This window comes from Anser brachyrhynchus, assembly GCF_964034855.1.
Source record: "Anser brachyrhynchus genome assembly, chromosome: 1".
NCBI classification, from domain to species: Eukaryota; Metazoa; Chordata; class Aves; order Anseriformes; family Anatidae; genus Anser; species Anser brachyrhynchus.
The window spans coordinates 185746598-185769554 of NC_137694.1; the positions used below are offsets into that span (position 1 = coordinate 185746598).

General features: G+C 37.8%; 1 protein-coding gene across 1 annotated transcript in view; it reads left to right on the forward strand.

The window, feature by feature from the left end:
- Window positions 1-22957, forward strand: part of TRPC4 (transient receptor potential cation channel subfamily C member 4) — a 160044-nt gene that overhangs the window by 83804 nt on the left and 53283 nt on the right. The window contains exon 3 of the mRNA XM_080575860.1: window positions 10624-11142. Within this exon, the coding sequence (XP_080431986.1) occupies window positions 10624-11142 (519 nt within the window). The remainder of the gene's footprint in view (window positions 1-10623; window positions 11143-22957) is intronic.

The window sequence follows — 22957 nt, forward strand, 5'->3', positions numbered from 1 at the left end:
ATATGCCCGATCTCTGGACATATTTATGGACCTTATGTTGTACACTGAGAAAGGCTGTAAGGAGAAGCAAAACTGGCAGCTCCCTGCCCTACCAAAAGGAGATAGAAAAAAGCAAATTCCTAAAGGTAAAATATTTAGCATAAACTGTTAATATCTTCTCCTTGCAAATTCTGGAAAAGTGGATAGAATTATAAACCCAGTTCTTTTGAAAAAATATCCAACTTGTATCCTACTGGTGCAGGGTGTGAGGCATGCATTATGGTTGGTTGCAGGTTAGTATTAGCGTGGGATAGCTCAGCCAACACATTTTGAGCTAATTCATAGCATAGACTGCTAAATAAATTCTGTTGATCCCTAGGCTAAGGGAAGCATTACCCAACTTGAGCTATCTAAGGTTAGGTGTTTCTTACTGGAGTTGCCATTTGGGTGAAAGACCATCTAGAACGTATGGAGCTCTGCCTCCGGGTGGTTGTTGAGCAAGTCAAGAGCTTATAGGTAAGGGTTAAATGACAGACTAACAATGGGGACACTATTGTGGGTGTTTGCTACAGGCCACCTGATCAGGAGGAGGAAGTAGCTGAGGCCTCTTACAGACAGCTAAAAGCAGCCTCAAGACCACAGTCCCTGGCTCTCATGGGGGATTTCAACCACCCTGACATCTGCTGGGGGAATAACAGTAAGGCACAAACAATACCGGAGGTTCCTGGAAAGCACTGATAACTTTCTGACGCATGATGGAGCAGCCAGTGAGGAAAGGCGTTCTGATGGACCTCGTACTAACAAACAATGAAGGACTGGTTGGAGATGTGAAGGTTGGGGGCATCCTTTGCTGCAGTGACCATGAGATCCTGTATTTCAGGATCCTGCAAGGAGGAAGCAGTGCAATAAGATTGCAATCGTGGACTTCAGGAGAGTTAACTTTGGCCTTTTCAGGGATCTTGGAAGAATCCCATGGGATCAGGCCCTAGAAGGAATACAAGATAGATTGTTAATATTCAAGGATCACTTACTCCAGGCTCAAGAAGTGCATTCCTATGAGCAAGAAATAGAGCAGATGGGGCAGAAGACCTGCATAGATGAACAAGGAACTCCTGACAAACACATACATAAGCAGGAGGTGTACAAGATGTGGAAGCAGAAACAAGCCACTTGCGATGAATATAAGGATGTTGTCAGAGCATGCAGAAATGTGACAAGTAAGGCCAATTTGGAATTAAATCTGGCTAGGGATGTCAAGGACAACAAGGCCTTCTTCAAATACATCAATGACAAAAGAAAAACTAGGGAATATGTTGGCCTGCTACTGAATGGGGCCAGAAAACTGGTGACAGAGGACAGAGTGAAAGCAGAGATACTGAATGCTTCAGTCTTCACTGCCAAGACCAGCCCTCAGGAATCACAAACCCATGAGAGCAAAGAGAAAGTACGGAGAAAGCAAAATTTTTCCTTGATTGAGGAGGATCATTTAGGCAAATGTGACATCCACAAGTCCATGGGTCCTGCTGGGATACATCCATGAGTTTTGAGGGAGTTGCTAGGCCACTCTCAATCATCTTTGAAAGTTCATGGAAATCAGGAGAGATACCTGAGGACTGGAAGAAGGCTAATGTCACCCCAGTCTTCAAAAAGGGCAAGAAGGAGGACCCAGGGAACTACAGGCCAGTCAGCTTCACCTCAGTCCCTGGCAAGGTAATGGGACAGTCATTCTGGAGGACTTCTGTAAGCATATGGAAGTCGAGGTGATCAGGAGTGGTCAGCATGGATTCACCAAAGGGAAATCATGCTTAACCAACTTGACTGCCTTCTATAGGGGAATGACTGGCTGGATACATGAGGGGAGAGCAGTTGATGTTGTCTACCTGGACTTCAGCAAGGCTTTTGAAATGTCTCCCATGCTATCCTCACAGGCAAACTCAGAAGCGTGGGCTGAGTGAGTGGAGGGTGAGGTGGATTGAGAACTGGCTGAATGGTAGGTCTCAGAGGGTTGTGATCAGTGACACAGAGTCTAGCTGGAGGCCTGTAGAAAGCAGTGCCCCGCAGGGTTCAATACTGGGTCCAATATTGCTTAATTTATTCATTAATGACTTGGATGAAAGGATAGAATACCTCCTCAGCAAGTTTGCTGATGATACAAAACTGGGAGAAGTGGCTGATACCCCAGAGTACTGTGCTGCCATTCAGAAGAATGTCAACAAGCTGGAGAGATGAGAAGAGAGGAACTTCTTGAAATTCAACAAAGGCAAGTGCGGGGTTCTGCATTTGGGGAGGAATAACTCCATGAACCAGTAAAGGCTGGGAGCTGACCTGCTGGAAAGTAGTTCTGTGGAGAAGGACCTGGGGGTTCTGGTGGACGACAAGTTAAACAAGAGCCAGAAATGTGCCCTTGTGGCCGAGAAAATAATAAAATAATTAAAAATATAATAATAATAATAATTAAAAACAAACTCCAGAATTTTTTGTTCTGAAAATTCCACACAGAAATCTGATGTTTTAATAATTATTTTTTGCTAGATCTTCTTGACATGAATTCATAACTGCCTTTATATCCTGGGTCAAAAAAGTGGACCCAGCTGGGAAAAGAAGCTGAAAGAGATGCTCTTCCTACGCAACCTGGAGTTACTAGCAGAACTGTGAACAAAACCTGAGTTCTGACATCCAGATGAGTTGTCCAGCTGCTATTGCCTTAAATCAAATTTACTGGTTTTCCTCCTGAATAAGTCATTTTTTCTGTTCACAGCATCATTTAGAATCTGACAGAATATACTTCCATCTCAAAGGTGCAACCCAAAGAAATCGTCCCACCACAAAAGCTGAACTTGTGATTAGAATTTCAGCTAATTGCTCCTTCCATTTTGCTGTGAACCAGTCCATGATTTAACCCAAATGGGTTATTTTATGGCTTTATGTGTCTAGCATTTTGAATGTTAATTTGAGGTCTTCATATATCTTATATAAGAATCAGTATCTTAATATTTTAAACATACATTATTTAAAAATCAACATTTCTTTCAGATTCAAAAAGATAAGAATCCCTTAACCTCATATATGTACTGCTCCATTTTTATTATCTCTGTTGCTTGTGGTTTGAATACAGAGAAAAGTGAAAGATGAGCATTAAGCACCTTGACAGCATTGAGCTGAACTGAGTGTGAAAATGTTAAAGGACACAAATTGAAATGAAACCTTATGTGCTGAATTTACATAGGCAGCATTTCAGCTGTTTAATTAGTATTCAAAGTGTGCATTCTGAAGAAGTTATAATATCTCTAAAAAGTTTCAGTACTCATTCATAGGTTCCTGTACATTTACATCTAGCCATCTAGCCCCCCCCCCAGACTGTTGTCAGTTAACTTACAGTTCCTTTGAGCAAGGGTGAGCTTTTATGAATATGTCTGTCTATGAAAAAAAAAAAAAAAAAAGGTATAGAGACAGGATTTTGTAAAAGAAAGAAAAATATTTCAGTGGCACATAAAACATGTGGTACTTACATCCCCAAATAGTTTAGGAAATGAAATGAGTCCAAGGGCAATTAACAAGTTGAATCCTTTTCAGAGAATCCAGGGAAGCTGCCTATGGAAAGCAAGAAAATACGCCAGATGGCTGTTATCTGGCATGTATCACACACACTGCTCTGAAATTATGCTTTTCCTTAGCTCAGTTTGATGACTTCCTTCCACTTGTCTGCCAGTGGTGCTCAGTAACCAGGCAATATTCCAGCTGTGCAAGGCACGGTGAATACCCTGGAATGGGGAGTAGGACCTTCAACCACATCTTGGCCACCATTGCCTCCTTGCAGTTTTTGCAGACTTGTGAGGATGGTTTCAGCAGAGCTTTCAGGATAGACTAAATCCAGCCCCTTTCAGTGGTGTGACAACTGAATTCAAGTTGTCTTGAAATTATATCTTCAAGTTATTCAAATCATATATATAGCAGTTTATCAGCAGCTTGGTACATTTGAAAGGAGTAGAATTAGGGTGATTTTTTTCAATTTTTCTTGGTGGAAAAACTTCCATGATCATAATGTGTTTCAGCTGATATTATAATAATATGGAATCAAAGAAGGGAAGAATTCAAAAAACTAGAGTCTGAATCAGATAAATGTATATGCATAGAGATATCTTGTATGCCGTGGGCTGTACTGAAATTCAGAGTTCAGCATTTTCAAGGTGTTCAGTTGATTAACAGCTACAGAGCAAGAGTTATGAAATAACTGATGAGCTTGATAACACACCTTTATAATATTAATTTCCTAATATCTTGTAGTACTGCATCAGAACACATATGCATTCATTTTGTTATTTGTCATATATATACGTATTTCCTTTGCTTTATTTTTTTCCTCCTTTTTTCCATGATTCCTTCATTCATGCTGTCATGATTGACATAGCTCACTAATTCATTCATCTAACTACTTGCAGCCATTGCAGGATTTTCTTCCCTTTTACAAACAACAGGCAAAGTAACTGTAAATAAATAAACGAAGACAAGACTTAAGAAAACTAAATAGGAGCTGAGCTATCCAAGGAAATAAATTGCTTTACATAGATTCTGAGCTCCTGCACTTAAAAACTAAGTAAACGGGCATTTCATTTTTCAGTCTTTCTGTTAGAATACTGCAGGAATGAGGGCTATGAGAAACCTAGATAGAAGTATGGACAGACCTGGGGTTTCAGTTCCTCTTTCCAAAGTGGCTATTTATTTCCTGAATACAGAAAACAGATCATAACAGAGAAATTGGTCTCTCTACCTTGATATCATATTGTTAGGAACAGAAAATGTCTCAGACCTGACTGGCGTTAATTTAGACTCTTTCTGTCATAGCAAAGGGAGTTTTCTTCACACAGACCATACAAGGAACTTAAACACATATTTAAGAGGGTTGTTCCACTTGGTACCTAAAAAATTCTTAGATATCTAAGTCCGACTGACTCATTCCCACTTACAGCAAGCACAGGGGAAAAGAATGCAACAAAAAGCTCATGTCCTTGAGCAATGAAATGTACAGACTTTGAACTATGCTTTCTTCTTTTCTGTTTTTTTCCTACTCATCCCCATACAGATATGCATGCAAGTATGCAATCCTCAAACTGCTTTGCTCAGCCATATAAATAATGTTGAAGTAGAAAAAAATCAGCAAAATGTAAGAAGGCAAAAATCATTTGACCTTTCTAAGTTTAAGCAGCCTCACACTTGATATATTAACTGCAAAGTGTATCATATATTCACACAACTTCTAAGCCTCGGAGAGTTACAGTCACAGTCAGTGACTGTAAAACCCAGTAGCTTTCCATCCTCCCAGGATTTAAGGAATATTCATACGTTTTCTGTGACTGCTCTGTCAAAGATTAAGATTGGGTGGCTAATATCTGTGAGTGCTGATTATTTGTTTTGGCTTATTTAAAAAGAATTGTTTTCAGTAGTTTGAAAGTAAAATTCTTCATAAGTCTGGTGACTTCAGAGCAAGTACAAGATCAACAGTTAAATACAGAAATTTCCTGAGTGTCTTGAGAGCACTCAAAACTTCAAAATATAAGTACTTCATTATGCTGCAGATGAGGGAATAATTTGACATTATTGCTTTGGCTTTCTTTATATCTTTGGTTTAAATGAGTCGGAAATCTTAAAATAGGATGTGAAGGATCAGGGGTTAAACTCATGATGTAATTAAAATTGCAGTCTTAGGGTTTGCCCTTTAAGCTTAAATGTTTCTGTAAGTTAAGGCTGAAATGATTTAATGCACACTACTATATTTGGGTAAATTGTGATGGTATGAATTCCAGAATGTGTGCATCAGCTGAGTTCCTTTAACATGAATGATTTTGATAAACTATGAGAAAAACAAGCAGCTTTTGAATTAAAGGACCCCATATACAAGTCAATCGTTGTAATGCCATGTTGTTTGGAGCTTTGTCTCTGTTAACATTTCAGAGAAGATTGAGGTTAATGACATGTTATGATAGCCTTCAGTCTGGAAGGGCTGGAAACAAATATTAGTTTAGTACTGTCAGACAGTACAAAGATAATAACATCCTAAGTGACACAGGAATACCCTGAGCAGTCAGTGAATTTGGAGCTATGTCTTTTTATCCTTGAGCTTTCTGCCCTTCCAGCTCTCACCTCTGTGCTGTGGCACCCAGACCCCAGGGCTAAGAGGGGAGTCTCACTAGTTGTGGCAGATGCTGTCAAAGCACAACATATTCCTCCTAGTAACGTTTGTTCAGCCAAATGATAGCCCAAAGCTTGCTTCTACTAATGCAGATTTCGAACCTCTACTGCCATTTTCTTTTTCTTTTTTTTTCTTTAGCATAAAATTGTTGATTACAGTTGCAATTTAGAGAGCAGAAAAAGTGTGTGTGCGTGTGCTCTTTTTTTTTTTTTTTTTTTTTCCCTATGTAATATGTAAGTAACAGAGAAGATAAATCTATGATTGAAATAACCAGTGAGGTTTGGGGGTTGGAATTGTCTCATTTTGCTCACTGACACTACAAACAAGCAAGACAACAGATATGGATTTCAAGTCCCAGACCAAACTGGACAGGCATAATGAAGCAATCCAGTCCGCAAGGTGCTCCATGCAGTAGCTAGCCTGGAGGTGCCAGATAACTGTGGGTTTCCAGCACTGGGAGAGACCTGACAGAACAATGTGGACAGACATAGAGAGTTCTCTGAAAAGTCACATGCCTGGGTTGTGCTCTTGTCCTGACCATAGCTGACACCAGGAGTAGTGCAGAGACCTTCTGCTTGTTCTTGTATCTGAATGTCCTCTTCAGCCTTACGTAACTCTAGTAAATTCTCAACCAGGTTCTTTACTTCCTGAGTAATCTCTGAACCCATATATGGGAAGAGTGACTGATATCATATACCTGGACTTCTGTAAGGCCTTTGACAAGGTCCCACATGACATCCTGGTCTCCATATTGGAGAGAGATGGATTTGATGGGTGGGCCATTCAGTGGATAAGGAACTGGCTTGAAGGTCGCACCCAGAGAGTGCTGGTCAAGTCCAGGTGAAGGCCGGTGACAAGTGGTGTCCCTCAGGGGTCTATCCTGGGACCGGTACTTTTTAAGAACTTTATCAGTGACATAGACAGTAGGACCAAGCACACCCTCAGCAAGTTTGCGGATGACACCAAGCTGAGTGGCGCAGCTGACACAACAGAAGGAAGGGATGCCAACCACAACGACATGGACTAGTTCAAGAAGTGGACCCATGTGAACCTAACGAGGTTCAACACGTCCAAGTGCAAGGTACTGCACCTGGGTCAGGGCAATCCCAGACATGAGTACAGACTGGGAGAAGCACTCATTGAGAGCAGCCCTGCAGAGAAAGACTTGGGGGTTCTACTGGACAAAAAACTTGATATGAGCCGGTAATGCACGCCTGCAGCCCAGAAGGCCAACTGCATCCCAGGGCTGCATCAACAAAGGAGTGGCCAGCAGTTTGAAGGAGGTGATTCTCCCCCTCTATACTGCCCTTGTAAGGCGTCACTTGGAGTACATGTCTGGGGCCTCCAGCACAAAAAGGATGTGCATATATTAGATGGCCCAGAGGATGGCTACAAAGATGATCAGAGGGCTGATCAACTTTCTTCACCTATGAAGAAAGACTGAGAAAGCTGGGGATGTTCATCCTGGAGAAAAGAAGGCTCCAGGATGACCTTATTGCAGCTTTTCAATGCTTAAAGGGGGCTTATAAAAAAGATAGAGAGCAACTTTTTGCTCAGTCACATGACAGGACATGGAATGGTTTTAAACTAAAAGAGGGGAGATTTAGATTAGAAGTTAGGAGGAAATTCTTCACTCAGAGAATGGTGAGACAGAGAATGAGAGACAGGTTGTCCAGAGAAGCTGTGGATGCCCCATTCCTGGGGGTGTTCAAGACCAGCGTGGATGAGGTCCTGGGCAACCTAATCTAGTGGGTGGTGTCCCTGCCTATGGCAGGGGGTTGAAATTAGATGATCTTTAAATTCCTTTCCAACTCAAGCCGTTCTATGATTCTATGATATGATTCTATGATTCTATACACACACTATGCAAAGGTGTTACTTTTCATTTGTAGTTCAGAATATGGAACATGAAAGCAGAAAAGAACTTGCTCAGGAACTACTGGGTTCACAACTGCCTGCTGTAAACATCCCCCATAAGACATGTGGGAGGACCGTGAAGGTGGCAGCTCCTTCTGTATGTGGTCATGAGGGAGGGTGGGCTAGCTCAAGATACCCTGCAGCCCTGCTCTGAAACAACCTCTGTGCCAGCTTTACCCAGTGCTGCACAGCCAAGTGTGTATGTTTGAAAGTGTGGGAAGGGAGAAGGTGTTTCTGCCTGTTGACTCCACACACTGTCTCAGATCTGGTCATCAATACACTATGGCTAGGCAGAGATTTTTTCCCTGGGGATGTATGATTATACTCCTGAAGACTGGATCTACGCTCTTGACTTTCTACCCCATTTTACTTAAATAAGTGGCCACCTCTCAAAGGAATTCTGATTCAACTAATTACTGCTTGAGGCCCTTGTTTTACAGCCCACACACATAGCAGCTCTTCTACATAGATGCAGTCCCATTGAACAAACATGAGTTGTTTAACATGCAAAACAGCTAAAAAACGTACAAAATACACACTCATTAGAAAGAGGGAGGAAAAACAAACAAACAAACAAACAAACAAATAAAACGAAAAAGCCATGATCAGTTGATTTTAATTATGGATTTAGATCCACAGACTACTATTTGTTTTCAGTTTAATTTCATTCTAGTTTTCTTTTGTCTTGCATTTCTGCCTGATTCTGTGCATTTCATTTTTTGCACCACTTCTTTCCCTCCCAAGACTCAAAATGTAGTTCATCTCACCTCATTCTAACACTGCTCTCACATGTTTTACCTGTTTCTTATTAGCTTCTCTTGGACGTTTGTAGTTTTTCCACTTGGCAATGAGCTAATACTGCTGTCATAAGACTAATTTCAAATATTTTTTTCCTCCCTCCAGTAGCCATATACTTCCCTAGGCTTCAGCTAACTTTTAGTCAGATGTTTTCCCTTTCCTCCTCCTAAATAAGCATTGTCACTCGAAGCACCTTGCTGCCTTCTTGTAGCATGACAAAAGTCACACTGTGCATCTGCTTCCAAGATAGCTACAAAATCAGAGAGTAGTACTGTGAATACTCTCCATGTACTGTTCTACTTGTTGTGCTGATATACTGATAAAAATACTATTTTCTAGCAGCACTGCAAATCTATCAAGAGCAAGCAGTCCTGTCCTGTCTCTCATTGCCAGTCTGTGTTGTAGAATTGCCCTATAAGGTCTTACATGGGAATATCAGTAGTGAGCAGAGATGCACAAGGCAAGCACTTCAACTTCTGGATAATGCTAGCAAGTGGTTTTTGTGTATTCTGTACTTTGAACATTGTGCTGACTTTCAGCTTGGAAAATCCAGAAATGGAATAGATGTGCTGTGTTTGTCAATTCTCTTCCGCAACTATATGACTCAGTAGTGAATAGACTGAAAAAGAAAACAAGTCCTTAAGTTAAAATTGAGTAATAAAAGAGAAGTGCTCTAGATCATATAATGATCTAAAATATGGAAGGAAAACAGACTGAAGAAACGTGATTATATGGTGACGGATGCATACATCAGACAAATCTACATATCCAGATACATATAATACTCATGAGCTTGGATTAATATTGGTCACCTTCCACCTGATGCAGATTGAGTTTGCACTTGGTTGCTGAACTAAGAACCAAAGGTAGTCCATAAGCAATGCTGCCAATACCTTTTTTTTTTTTTTTGATTAACATTGGCTAATCACACTTGCACAGCTTCATTATACTAGTCTAATAAGATGTCTTGATATATAAAAGACGTTATGAGTCAGATATTGTAAAATACAGAAACAAACGTAAAATGAAAGATCTTACAATCTTCTGATAAAATACAGAACACAGCAGAAATTTAAAAATAATGTTTCTTCTTTGGGAGCCCTGTGTTACCAACTGTCCCATTTTTCTACAAAAATAGTATGTTTGTGCATGCAAATATAGAAATGAACCTTGAGATAGTAAATTCTTTGCAACAGGTATCTTTGCTTCTCTGCATGTCATGTTTCTAACCTTCTCCTTCAGGAAATGTATCTTTTCTTCCTCATTTACTTGCCATTTTTATTTTGTAACTCCAGCTTTCCTGCCCCCTGTTCACTGCTTCCTTCAGAGTATCACAATTATGCCTCCATGAATCTCTTTCCTCTATAAAACTGAAATTAACAAGGGAGAGACCAGAAAGTGTTTACATCTTGCTCACAGCTGGGACTTCAAGAGACTTGACAGGAACATTTGTGTCTAACTCTTCCTTGTGTATCTAATCATTTGCTCTAATGAATTGCTGCCTATGGACTGTTTATGTACAAAAAGGCTTTATGAAAAATCATACCCTGTTTACTGCAATTTATGAACTGAAAAGAGGCTATGATGGTTAATTGAATTGTTATATTTAAAGTGTTTCCTTCACCTCCAGTCGGAAGCAGAGATCCATCAGAGAGGGTAGAAGCTGGTAAACTATTCATGGTATAATTTTCTGTAGTTTTCTTTCTATTTAGAGGCTTATAATAGTTTTTCATTTTTTATAGGTGCCACCAATACTTCTGGACAAGCAGTTTTCAGAATTTACACCAGATATCACACCCATTATTCTGGCTGCCCACACCAACAATTATGAAATCATAAAGCTCCTTGTGCAAAAAGGGGTCTCTGTGCCCAGGCCACATGAGGTCCGCTGTAACTGCGTTGAGTGCATATCAAGTTCAGATGTGGACAGCCTTCGGCACTCTCGATCCAGACTCAATATCTACAAGGCTCTGGCAAGCCCATCCTTGATTGCTTTGTCCAGTGAGGATCCATTCCTTACTGCCTTTCAGCTGAGCTGGGAGTTGCAGGAACTGAGTAAAGTCGAAAATGAATTTAAGTCGGAATATGAGGAACTGTCGCGGCAGTGCAAGCAATTTGCAAAAGATCTCCTGGATCAGACACGAAGTTCCAGGGAATTGGAAATTATTCTTAATTACAGAGATGATAATAGCCTGATAGAAGAACAAAGTGGCAATGATCTTGCAAGACTGAAACTGGCAATTAAGTACCGTCAAAAAGAGGTGAGTGTGATGGAGAATATTTAAGCATATTTAGTAGTAGTAATGTGATAGATAATAGCTTGAAATACATCCTTTTAAATGAGACAAATTGCTGCTTATCTTTTCTTCTTCTTCTTCTTCTTCTACAGATCTCTTATATTTTTAATTAGATTAATTTGAGTAAGCTTTTATGGTTTAATAGTATCAGAATCTGAAATATTTTGTTATAGCACAGATCCAAAGAAACTTTTCTTTTCCTTTTACACCTGAATAGACACTGTCTCCAGTAGCTGTGCTCTGAGGTAAACTTCAATAGGAGGATGAGAAATATAGACAACATACTTCAAAATAACTTTATGTATTAGTTGTGTCTGAGAGGAAAAGCAGGATATGTATTTAAACAGCTACAGAATACTATAGGTACATCTACAGAGATGTTTCTTCTGAAAGTATTTATTATAAATAGATACTGAAACATAAGATTAATAGCAATGAATGATTCCCCAAAATGTTGACATTCAGATCTTTTTTTTTTTTTCTTTCCATAAAATCCAAAATAGAGATACCTGAGCACTGGTTTTCATAACAGTTAAAAATTCATGAGTTTGGTTTGTTGATACAGATATTCAATTGGAATCAGAGGATACCTGCATTTCTTTTAAAAATATTGAAGTTTTTACATGCATGCAGAAAGAGATGTACCGTTTCAAGTTTGCACTGCAGAATGAAGTCTGACAAGACTGTGAAGAACATCTCCACAGCTTTTGGTGGCAGAACCAGTGTCCATCAGCATGTACATTTTGTGTGCTTAGCTGCAGCTTTTTTTAGCACAAGGGACAGAACACCCAATGTACAACTTTTTTTTTTTTTTTTTTTCCTGTTAATTTTGCACCACTGTTGGTGGTTGGTTGTAAGAAAAAACAAGCTGATAATGCTTATGGTACCCATTCCTGACACCTACCATTCCCTGGGCTACAATTAGCAGCAAATAAAAGAGATTCCCTGAAGTCATGCAACTACTTTGCATTGGGTACAAACAATTTGTTAACTCTCTACTGTATAATATTATCTCAGCTAAGGGAGAGTTTGGTTTTATAAAGGCTGTCATGTTTTCATTGTGCTAGATTCTAGGCATACAGTGAACAATGAGAAATAGTTTCTTGTTTTCCTGAAGCAAATAAAAACATTGAGTGATATAATTGTTGTTTCATTTGAGTATGTAGAAGGTAAATCCCCAATTCTGTATATGATTCACAAGCAAAAGTTATTCTCATATGTCCCATATGACTCATATGTCATTCTGACTTAAGCAAATTGCAAAACTTAAGTGAAACAGTGCAATTAAATATCAGAGAATAATAACAGTCTATAATAAGGAATAGATATAGTCATTTTTGCCACTGATTGCGAAATACATGTTGTGTCTCATATATTGGGAATTTATAATAGAGAAATCCCAGTAAAACCACATTGTCTCCCACTGTTCAATTATCTTGTTTTACCTATGGTTCTGTTTAGGTATTACTCATATACCTACACAATTGGGAAGAAGTGTTTACTAAAATGCTTACTAATTTTCCCACATACCTGAAATAAAGAGCAGGGAGATTAACAGAGTGAATCAATATCCTCTGGTTTCACAATAAGTTTTGTTAGGGCAATTTGAATAATTATACTTGTAATTTACATCTCTGTCTTGCCTGGCCTGTCCAATACTAACTGGTCAATGTCATTTAAAGTTGTAGTATGAACTCAAACATGGTAGCAGGGTGTGGTTGTCATTACTGGCAGTACTATCTCATTTTGCTTTTTAATTAGACATTCAGTTACCAACAAAGAGAAAACATGAAATTTTGAATATTAACCTGTTAACCTTTTCTCCAACACTTTTCAAATAAATAGATACTAGCTTATTTTTGTTTGTTTTGTTTGTTGTTTTCTCATTCTTATTCTACTGTTATCATCTTTTTATTCCTCTGTAAGTAATAGGTAAAAGGCCAAGACACCTTCTTTGTCTCTGGCTCCTAGTGCAACAGTTTTTTGAAGAAGAAAAAAAATCATTTTAAAATATTGATTTATTATAAATGAGTAAGAAATACCTTTGCAAATTTCATTTTTCCTGAGACCCTACAGTTACTTTGTCTTTTTGATATCATTAGGGTTTCTATACAAATATATATATTTTCTATCTAATAAAAAATATTTTATGTTCTACTGAGAAACATCAGTTCTGTGGTAGAAGAGTGAGTGAGAAATCAAAAGCAACGTGAAGGCAGATCTATCACATGGCAGGATAGGAAATAAAAACATCAGAATATTTGAAGATTAAGAAGGACATTTTATTCTGATCCTGAATTATTTCTCAAAAGTTTGATTTAAAACATAGAACAGTTGCTAAATTTTCATTTCTGTTCCCAGTACTTTTTTTTTTTTTTTCAGCTGAAACCTTTTTTTTTTTCAATAAGGATTTAGCTGTCTAATTACTAAAACTTTTCCAAATGTCTCTTGTTGGTCTTCTGAAAGTTCCCAGTTCCCAGGGGCAGGCTTATTTCTGAGTCATTGGTACTTGTAGAGCCTGAACTAGCAAAGAGACGCAGAAACAGGGAGAGAGGGACAGGGTCTTAACAGTTAGCATGGTTAAAGACGATTAGATTAAAAAATGTACAAAATTTATTAATTAGAACTTCAGGGAAAATATTTCAGGGAAATCAGCTTCAAACTACCTTGCTCACTTATTTGCACTGAATTATTATATCACTAAATTAATATATCACTATATTATAAATTATATATTATATATATCCATAAATATATTATGCATTATATTACATACTACATTATATACTAAATTATTATATCATGATCACTATAAATTATTATACATTATAAATTATTATATCACTAAATTATTATGTCACTAAAATATTAATTGGTTAATTAAATCTTAAACACAATAATATAATATTCATATTACATGGATCAATTCTTGTTTTCTAAGAAAATGAGGATACAAGATAAAGTTAGCTTTGTCACTGATAATACAAGCTGTATGCTCTTTTCAGTACAAAACTTTTAAAAACGCAATCTTCCATTTTTCACCAGTTTTCTATATAAAATAAAGCCTCTCTGGAATTGAATTGTTTCAAAATAATGTCAGAAATTCAGTGAAAGTTTCAATGAAAACATGTCAAATCATTTAAAACCTGTCATTTCACATTGATGTCTAAATACTTCGTTTCAGTAAAGCATTTTGTTTCACTGTTTCTTACTTTGCTTGGACTTCACCATTTTTGACAAAGCAAAGTTTATACCTAATATCATACATATCACATTATTGTATAAAACAGTGTAAATATTATAAAAGTAAAAAATATTCCTTATTATAATTGAATATTTCAACAATGGCTGGAGAACTATATTTGAAAGTACTAAAATAAAAATTTATCATGTTCTAAGTAATATGTTCTAGTGTTAAAACTGTCATTCTTTTGGAAATGTTGGCTTTTTCTGCTAACATGGAATACAAAATATGTCTGGAAACACTGGAAATTTCCATACAGCTCCTCTGGCAGCAATACAGTTTAAAAGTCCGAGTTAATTTTCCTTTAGAACCACAGATTGATTTTGAGTAATTTTAGTGGCCATTATAATGCGTTTCTGATTAAAATTCTTTGAGATGCAAAAGCTTGAATTATGACTATGTGAGGAGAAACGAATTTGGACACACACACACACACACACACACACAAAAGACCGATAATATTTGGACGTTTTTAACACCAAAGGAAGATGTGTTTAGTCTATGAATCTCGTAACTGAGAGGAGTGATGTATGTAGGTTTAGGATCGTGTCTCCAAAAGACTTATTTCTGCAGATTCTCAGCCATAGTATTCAAAAAGTTTGATAAACATTTTGCCAGGCAAGAGCCAGGTATTCTTAAGCAGGTCATATGTTTGCTTTGTAGATCGTGTAAATGTCTCTGTGTTTACAGATATAGACTCCACAGACTGTTAAAAAGCATAAATTATGAAGGTAGCTTATCTACTACATATGCTTGAAGTCTTATTCTAACTGGTTATCTATTACCTCAGAACTTAATGAAGTATAGGTGTCCCAGTGGAAGCTGCACTTATTGCTGCTGGAAAAGAAAAATAAAAAAATTATATATTTAATTACAGGGTGGGAGCACATCTGTTTCACGTGGGTATGTAATTTTTCCTACATTTTAAATGCATGGTGAAGCAATCCTAAAGTATGTGAGCAAATTCCATATACAGTCAAAAGAGAGGTGTATGCGTACAGGGAGATCCCATCTTCTCAAGATAAGACATTTAAGTTAACTCTGAAGACATCTCTTTCTGCTCTCAGTGTAAGGAAACAGGGAACTTCAATTAGAAGAATTACTTCAGTAGACATTGAAAATATAGATGCAAGTTAGACATCTGATTGCATCAACTGCAATTTCTACCCTGTGGTAATAGAGATTTTAGATTCTGAAGGCTCAGAGCCCACGTAAGGGGAAATGAATCTCAGCACTAACTTTTTAATGATGTCTCAGAAGGCATCAATAACCTTTGAATGCTATATGCTGCACACAAGTTCCAGTCATCTCAACCCAGTTCTACTTAAACTATTCATGAACTGACACCAGCATCTTTTTATTTTGAACGCTTGGTAGAAATAATTAACTCAAGAAGGAGGAGACTTGCTGTTAATTAAGTACAGTGTCAGTCTCTCATTTCAATTCCTTTTTTTGCATTATCCTTAAAAGAAATGCTGCTGTGATGTCTGACTTAAGCAGGAACAAGCAGTATTGCATATCCCTAACTAGCAATGCACAGCCTTTCTATTAGAATGTGACTGGAAGCAACAGAAGTTCGCACATGGTTTGAAAGAGTCACTACTAATGCATCAACAAGCTTCCCTAGAAACCTGGGATATATTTAGCCCCAGGAACTTTTTTTTTTTTTTTTTTTTTTTTTAAATATTTAAAGCCATAAAGCTTTGGCTTAAGAAGCAAAATATGAGAGACAAAAAACCTTTAACATAATGGATAAATAAGGTAGCGCACACAGTATTTCATTGGGAATGTAGACCTATACCTATAGGAATTTTACAGTTCTCTTTCCTCCCTCCATGTACTTGCTTGTGGTTTTGCTGTTCTTCCACCAGCCCCTGCAGGAGCACCTAATCTACAGTTCAGATTCATTAGTTTTGCTGAGGGATGAACCCCAGCATGAGCTGTGGAGGAATTTGTTTCTGCTGGCTGCCTCTAATCCTCCCACAGTCACCTTCAGTCCTTCCTGACTGCTGCCACCTCCTCCCTACTGCAGCTACTCCTTTGTGCTCCCCACACATGCTACTGTAGCTGCACCAACAGCTATGTTTAACCCCATTCCTCTCTACAGGTCATTTTGGCAAAGTCCAAAAGCTTCAAATAATTTATGTTATTTCAGCTCTTAGTAACTGCCCTAGTAGCCGGAAGAGCTCATATGAGCATCCACCTTGAGGAGGAGCATTAACTCCTTTCTAATTTTTTTTTCTGTTTCCTAGCTCCCACATTGCTCTTAAGCAACTCTTCTTCTCTCACATATCTTTTAGGATTTTGTCACACAAAGCCTTCTCTCCTCCTGTCCAAGATCCAACCTTTCCATGTGTGTGGTAGGAGCAATTGACCTATGATAAAGTGACTGCTTAACCAAGACACATTTGAACAGTTAGCTGGCTGAAACTTCTGCACACTGTTGTGGTGAGATATTTTCCCCTGTTTGGTAGGTCTCCCTCCATTAAGATTAATGTTTATTGACCAAAAAAAAAAAAAGCAAAGCAAGCCAGTCTTTTACACTCACTATTAGAAGGTGTGTCAAGGAATCAACAGATTAACAGTGTTTTGTTCTGTCTTTTTAACAATAACCCACTTTTCCTATATCAGGTATGTGTCTTGTGCAGATATCTTGGGTACGTTTGGGCATATCAAATGGTACAACACATGAAAGAATTAAGACCTCTCAATAAGATAAAATAAGATATTTTGAGGGAAGATTTTAAGAAAGTGAAAACTCTTTTGCCAGAGAGAGAATAGGCTTGGTGTTAGTGAGCACTTGCAAATAAGTAAGAAATTGATAAGGAAGTATTTTGCAGAAAATTTTGAAGAACAGGGGAAAGCCAAAGGTGAATAGGTGAATGTATATGAGGAGAAATGAATCCAGAGCCGAACATCCTCTGGCATATTCTTTATCATATCATGCACTTTTTTTTTTTCCTCTGTGTTTCATTCCCGAATAATGTTGAGGGGAAAAAAAAAAAAAAAAAAAAAAAAAAGTAGGGTCCTTAGCATCTGTAGAAGAGAAAAGACCAGTGCAGACCTTCATAACAGAAATTTCTGAAGGTCCACAGAGTGTAGTGCACCTATGCTCTGTTGCTCAAGTACAAGATCTGGCTCATTTTTTTTTTAGGTGGATGTAGAGAAAAAGGAAATGTTTTACACTTCCTGCTGTGAAGAAAAGATAATAATATTTAATTAGCAGGGTAATGTATTCATTTAAATTAGAGGTTGTTTTAAATAGCTAACCTTAAAGGTTTCATTAGCAACCCTGTTAGGGTTCACAAAAAGACATGACTCAGTTATGCAGCATTTGACATTAAGCCAAGCTTAAAATGTAACAGAAGGTAAAAAAGGTTTGGCACATTATTAATAAAAGTGGTTCAAGGCTTGGACTCTTTTTTTTTTTTTCTTTTTTTCTTTTTTCCCCCCCTTTTAATGGCATGCATGTTGGAACCAGAAATAGCCATTTTTGTAGTGTGTTGGTTGGTGCTGTGAGTCCTTCCACATAACCAGGTATTTAAGTAAGGTACCTGTCAGCATCTTAGCCTAGGGTCTCTTCATATTTGATGGGAAGAGACAGACATTTCCAGATAGCAACTCAGGCTGTCTAAGAACAAAATTATTTTTGGCACCACCTACGGTCCTTCCACTGATTGCAGAGGAGGCATGAGATAACTAGATGTGTTATACAGGGTAAAGAGAAGGTAAAAGTATTTAAGAAGGATAGAACAAAATTTCTGGAAGGTAAGTAACAATAGCCTTAAGCTAATTTTATGAAAGTCTTGATATTCTATTCTGAGAACTAGAAAAGCTCCTTAAAGTGAGATAGATGAATCTGGAGTGTCTGTTTACTGGAATCACTTTGGCAGTCCAAGATACAACTTCCCTTCTGGGTCTATATTAACCAGAAAGTTCAGAAACAAAATTGAGTTTCCCACAGAGACTCATCTACATTGTTTATACACAGTCATGTGTTTAAGCATGGACTTAGACATCATTTTAGAGTTCTTTGGAGTGTAAAGACGGAACATGCTAAATGTTTGTCCTGCTTTAAGGAGAAGGTATCATTCATGCAGTCTGGACAGGTTGTGTTTGGTTTAACAAAGTGATCAAACATAGTCTCAGATCAACTTTTCCTAAACAATGTTATGTTTCTGGCTACATACAGATTAAGAGTCAGCAATTTTAATAGAAACATACAAGACTCGGTGTTTACTGAACTGTTGTCCATACTTGAACCTACTCTTCACTTTTCGATGAAATATAGCTTTCCTTTAACCACCATAACCCATGTATCTACCTTACAGAGGAACTGGCAAAGAACCCATGGCAAATAGCTTTATAGGATTTATACTGTTCATACAGGTAGCATTTTCCTCCCAGCAAAATCAAGTGCTTGGGAGCTCCCACCAATATACAGAGATTGAATGATGACTTTGGATTTCATGTAGAGAAATAAACATCATGTAAAGCTGCATTCCAGAGTTTTGTTTGAGGGAATTTTACTTGATTTTCAATATTGGATGGAAAGTTTACAGGGGGTAATGGCTGTTACAAGTATGGCAGCCTGCAAGACTCCTCTTGTGTCAAGCCATCTTTTCATCATTATTTCCAAAGCTGGAAATCAGGAGTGAGCTTATTCAAAACCAAAGTCAAAATCTTGAAATAAAGAGCTTTTATATGCAATTAAACAAAAACAAAAATAAAGACAACCAACTTTTCTTTCACTGTATATTCTCAATACAAATACATTAGTCAAATCACATTAAAGGTAAGTAGAATAATTAAACTTGAATGAAGAGAGACCATTGTCATTTCCATTAAAGTAACTTAAGGTTAGGTCTTCCTAGCCTGGCTGTGAAAAATTGCTCTTTGCTCTGTACTAAACCTTGGCAGAATTGATCTGGGAGGGAGAGAATTTTTGTTTTCAGTGACAGATCTTTCCAGGTATAATCATTGCAAATTATTGTGTAGAAACAACAGTTAAACAAAACCTAGTGACTACATACAATTATATAGATTTGAAGTTGGCTTGCTTTTGAAATTAAACATTCCGTTGAGACTTTTGCAATCAGAGTATACATATTTGCTTGGACACTAACTAGATTTGTGGCCAAAGAGATTTCATTTACCTTGACTTTAACAAGACTTTCAACACCATTTCTTACTATATTGTTGTATCCAATTTAGGAGTTAGGATGTTACAGACTGGATAGGACAATAAGATAGGTAAAAAACTGATTGGATGGTCAAGGTCAGAGGGTTGTGTTTAATGGGCCATACTTTACCTGAAGATGAGTGAAAACTTCAGTGCTGCAAGGATCTGTACTGGCCCTTTGCTTATTCAACAGATGTAGCAGAGAAGTGAAGATGATAAAGGAGTCCACTCTTGAAAAGTTTGCAGGTGACACCAAGTTAGAGAGACCAGTTGATATCCTCAAGGACAGGGTTGCCAGGCTGGAGTAAGAGGCTGACAGGAGCCTCATAAAATTCAACAAGAACAAATGCCAAGTCCTGGACCTGGGAAGGAAGAAGCCCCTACAATGACACAGGCTTTGGGATTGACTCCTTGGCAACTTTGCAGAAGAAAAGCTGGAGGTGTGAGCACCTCCAGCCAAGCACAGGCCAGTAGCAAAGAAGGTTAATAATAACACGGGCTGTAGTAACAGGAATATAGCCAGTATATTTAGGCAAGTGCTTGGCTTGTCCCCCTTTAAATAACACTCCTTAGACCACATGTGAACACTGCATCCAGCTGTGGGGCCCTCAATACAAAAGTAACATCAATAAACCTGAGATAGTCCAGAGGAGGGCTACTGAGACTGTAGGGAGGCTGAAGTACTTCCCCTGTGAGGAGGGACTGAGGGAGCGGGGTTGATTCAACCAGGAGCAGAGGCAGCTACATGTGAGACAACATCACCTGCCAATGACTACAGAAAGGTCATTGAATATACGAAGCCAAGCTTTTCACAGGGGTGCACAGTGGTAAGACAATAAACAATGGATATCATTTTCCAGAAGAAAAGTTCAGTCTGGATATAAAGAAAAAGCTTTCCCACGAGGACAGTCAGGCAGTGGAAGAGGTTTTACAGAAAGTCTGTCTCCATCCTTGGAGGTTTTCAAGATTCAACTGGATAAAGCCCTGAGCAACCCAGTTTGATAGGTGACCACGGACTGAGCAGGAGGTTGGAAAAAAGACTTCCTGAGGTCCCTTCCAAACTCAATTATCCTATGATACAATGACAGGAATCAAGGAGTCATACGCATTGAGGCCAGTGTGCTTGGAAGTCTCTGTGAACCTGTCATCAAGTGTACAGGGGATGACAGATACTTGCCTCTCTCTCCTTTTGTGGTATTAAAAATTCTGGTCATGTGAGTCTTTCTTATATGTGTTTACCTGTATATGTCCTGACATTTCAGCTGAAATCATAAAAAGAGGAGCATTTTTATATCTTCTTAATTCTTAGCACCTTTTAAGAGTACAGAAAGAACATTGTTGTTGTTATTAATATAGTAGCAGTGCTCCAGGGACATTTAACTTTACATATAGTTCAATGCATTTGAAATAACCAAGCAATATGATTTTTCATATGATTAAACAAGGAAAAGGGTAGATCAGTATAAAATCACATCAGAAGAGAGAATATGGAAGTGTTCATTTACAGATTTTTTTCCCCAGGAGTGGAACACACAGTATTGGAACTAAAATTAGTAACAAAACAAAACAAAACAAAAACAAAAACAAAAACAAAAACAAAGGAAAAGAATGGGTTCTTTAGCGAATGTATATTACTCTTCCTCTATCAAATATTGAACAATTATTGTGATACCACCTCAAAATACAAAATTCTTAGGTGAAAATCATTATCTTGTAATTTTCAAAGGGAAAGTAAGGCAGCAAGTTTCCCTTGATTTCTGCTTTCATTTCTTTACAATTAATGTAAATTGACCATAGTTGTAACATTACCAATACAAATATTCTGCCCATACAATTGCTCTCTCAGCTGTGGGTCCTTTAGCTTTTATCCTCCCGGAATTTCCATGGAAAAGCTGGGTTCTGTAACAGGTCCAGAGGGTGCAGGAAAAAAAGAAAAAAAAATATTTCCCCAAAACAGGAGTGAGATATACCTGCCATCTAGTCTTCTCTTCAAAACAGGAGGTGAGTTTTTGCCCTTGCAATCTGTCAAGGTTGAACAATTAAAGGTTTTGTGGGTCAGATACCTTGTTGAGTTTTTTTAAATCCCCCTTACACAGAAAAAAAAAAAAAAAAAAAAAAAGTTTGTCTTTGAAATTCTAAAATGAAGCACTAAAGAAACTTAGAGTTAAAACTTGAGTGCTGTTGCTTTTTCCCTGTCGATTAAGATGTAATTCAGTTAACATTATAGTTTAGTTTCCAAGTATGGATTGTTTTGGCTGACATCCTCTCTTCCTTTCATTGAAGTGATAGAAGCTGAAACAGAAGCATTACAGCATCTGCTGGGGTTTGACCTAACAGGATGCTCAGTGAGGTGGTATTTAGGGAGTAAATTTGAGAGTGCCAGTTGGTAGGAAAGAAGCTTTGTTTCTCTGATTACCATATTTGATGCTATTAGCATTAGGCATTTACAGCTGCAGGGTGGATACTGTGGAGAAGAATAGATACTGAAGAGATAGAATAAATAAGAAGCGAGATACTAGCTCAGAAGGCATCACCCAGCCTGCCTGTGGGTCAAGACAGAAGTCCAGCTGGCTGATTTTGTTAGCACCTGTATGTTATGCATAAGTGGAGAAGTGAAGGGCATGTGCAATCTAAATTTAAATCACACGTCACATAGAAACTCCAATGTTTTTGTGGGTTTGCTTGAAATTTTTCTCCTTATTCCCTTATTTTTCACTCTACAATAATTTTCTTTACTCTTAATTATAACATATGTCTTGTTCTTGAATTAAATTTTAGTTTAGGGAATCGTGACTTCATGCATATGATCAGATTGCATCTGCTTAACACAATAGGAGAGTGAAAAAGAAGCAGCAGATAATATTCGTTCAGAGCACCAGTGAGCTGTATTTCACATGGATTAAAGAGCAGCTGTTTCTTACAAACATATCCTTTCTGACATGCTGGAGTAGAAGCTGGGGCATGCATGTCATGCAATGATAACAGCCTATGGAGTATATTTCTCTGCCAGTGAACAAATTGACCATGATTTCTTAAGGAAGCATGTGCCCTCAGACCCACTGGGACCAAAACACAGCATTTGCTTATATCAGTGCATATACACAATATGTCTCCTCCACTTCTAGCTTTTGGCATATGGTAATTTTATCCCATGTTTTTAAATAAAATATACCTCTTTACCTAAAAATATAAGTGAATGAGTTCTACTCCATCTCCATAAGAATATCTGTGGAAGTTGGGAAAAAAAAAATCTTCAAAATTTTAGAAATGCCAGTCTACTGTAGAAATTCACCATGCGTTTCAGTAAAATACTGTTTACCTAACTGGTATATGAGGCTTTGTCTGTAATGCTA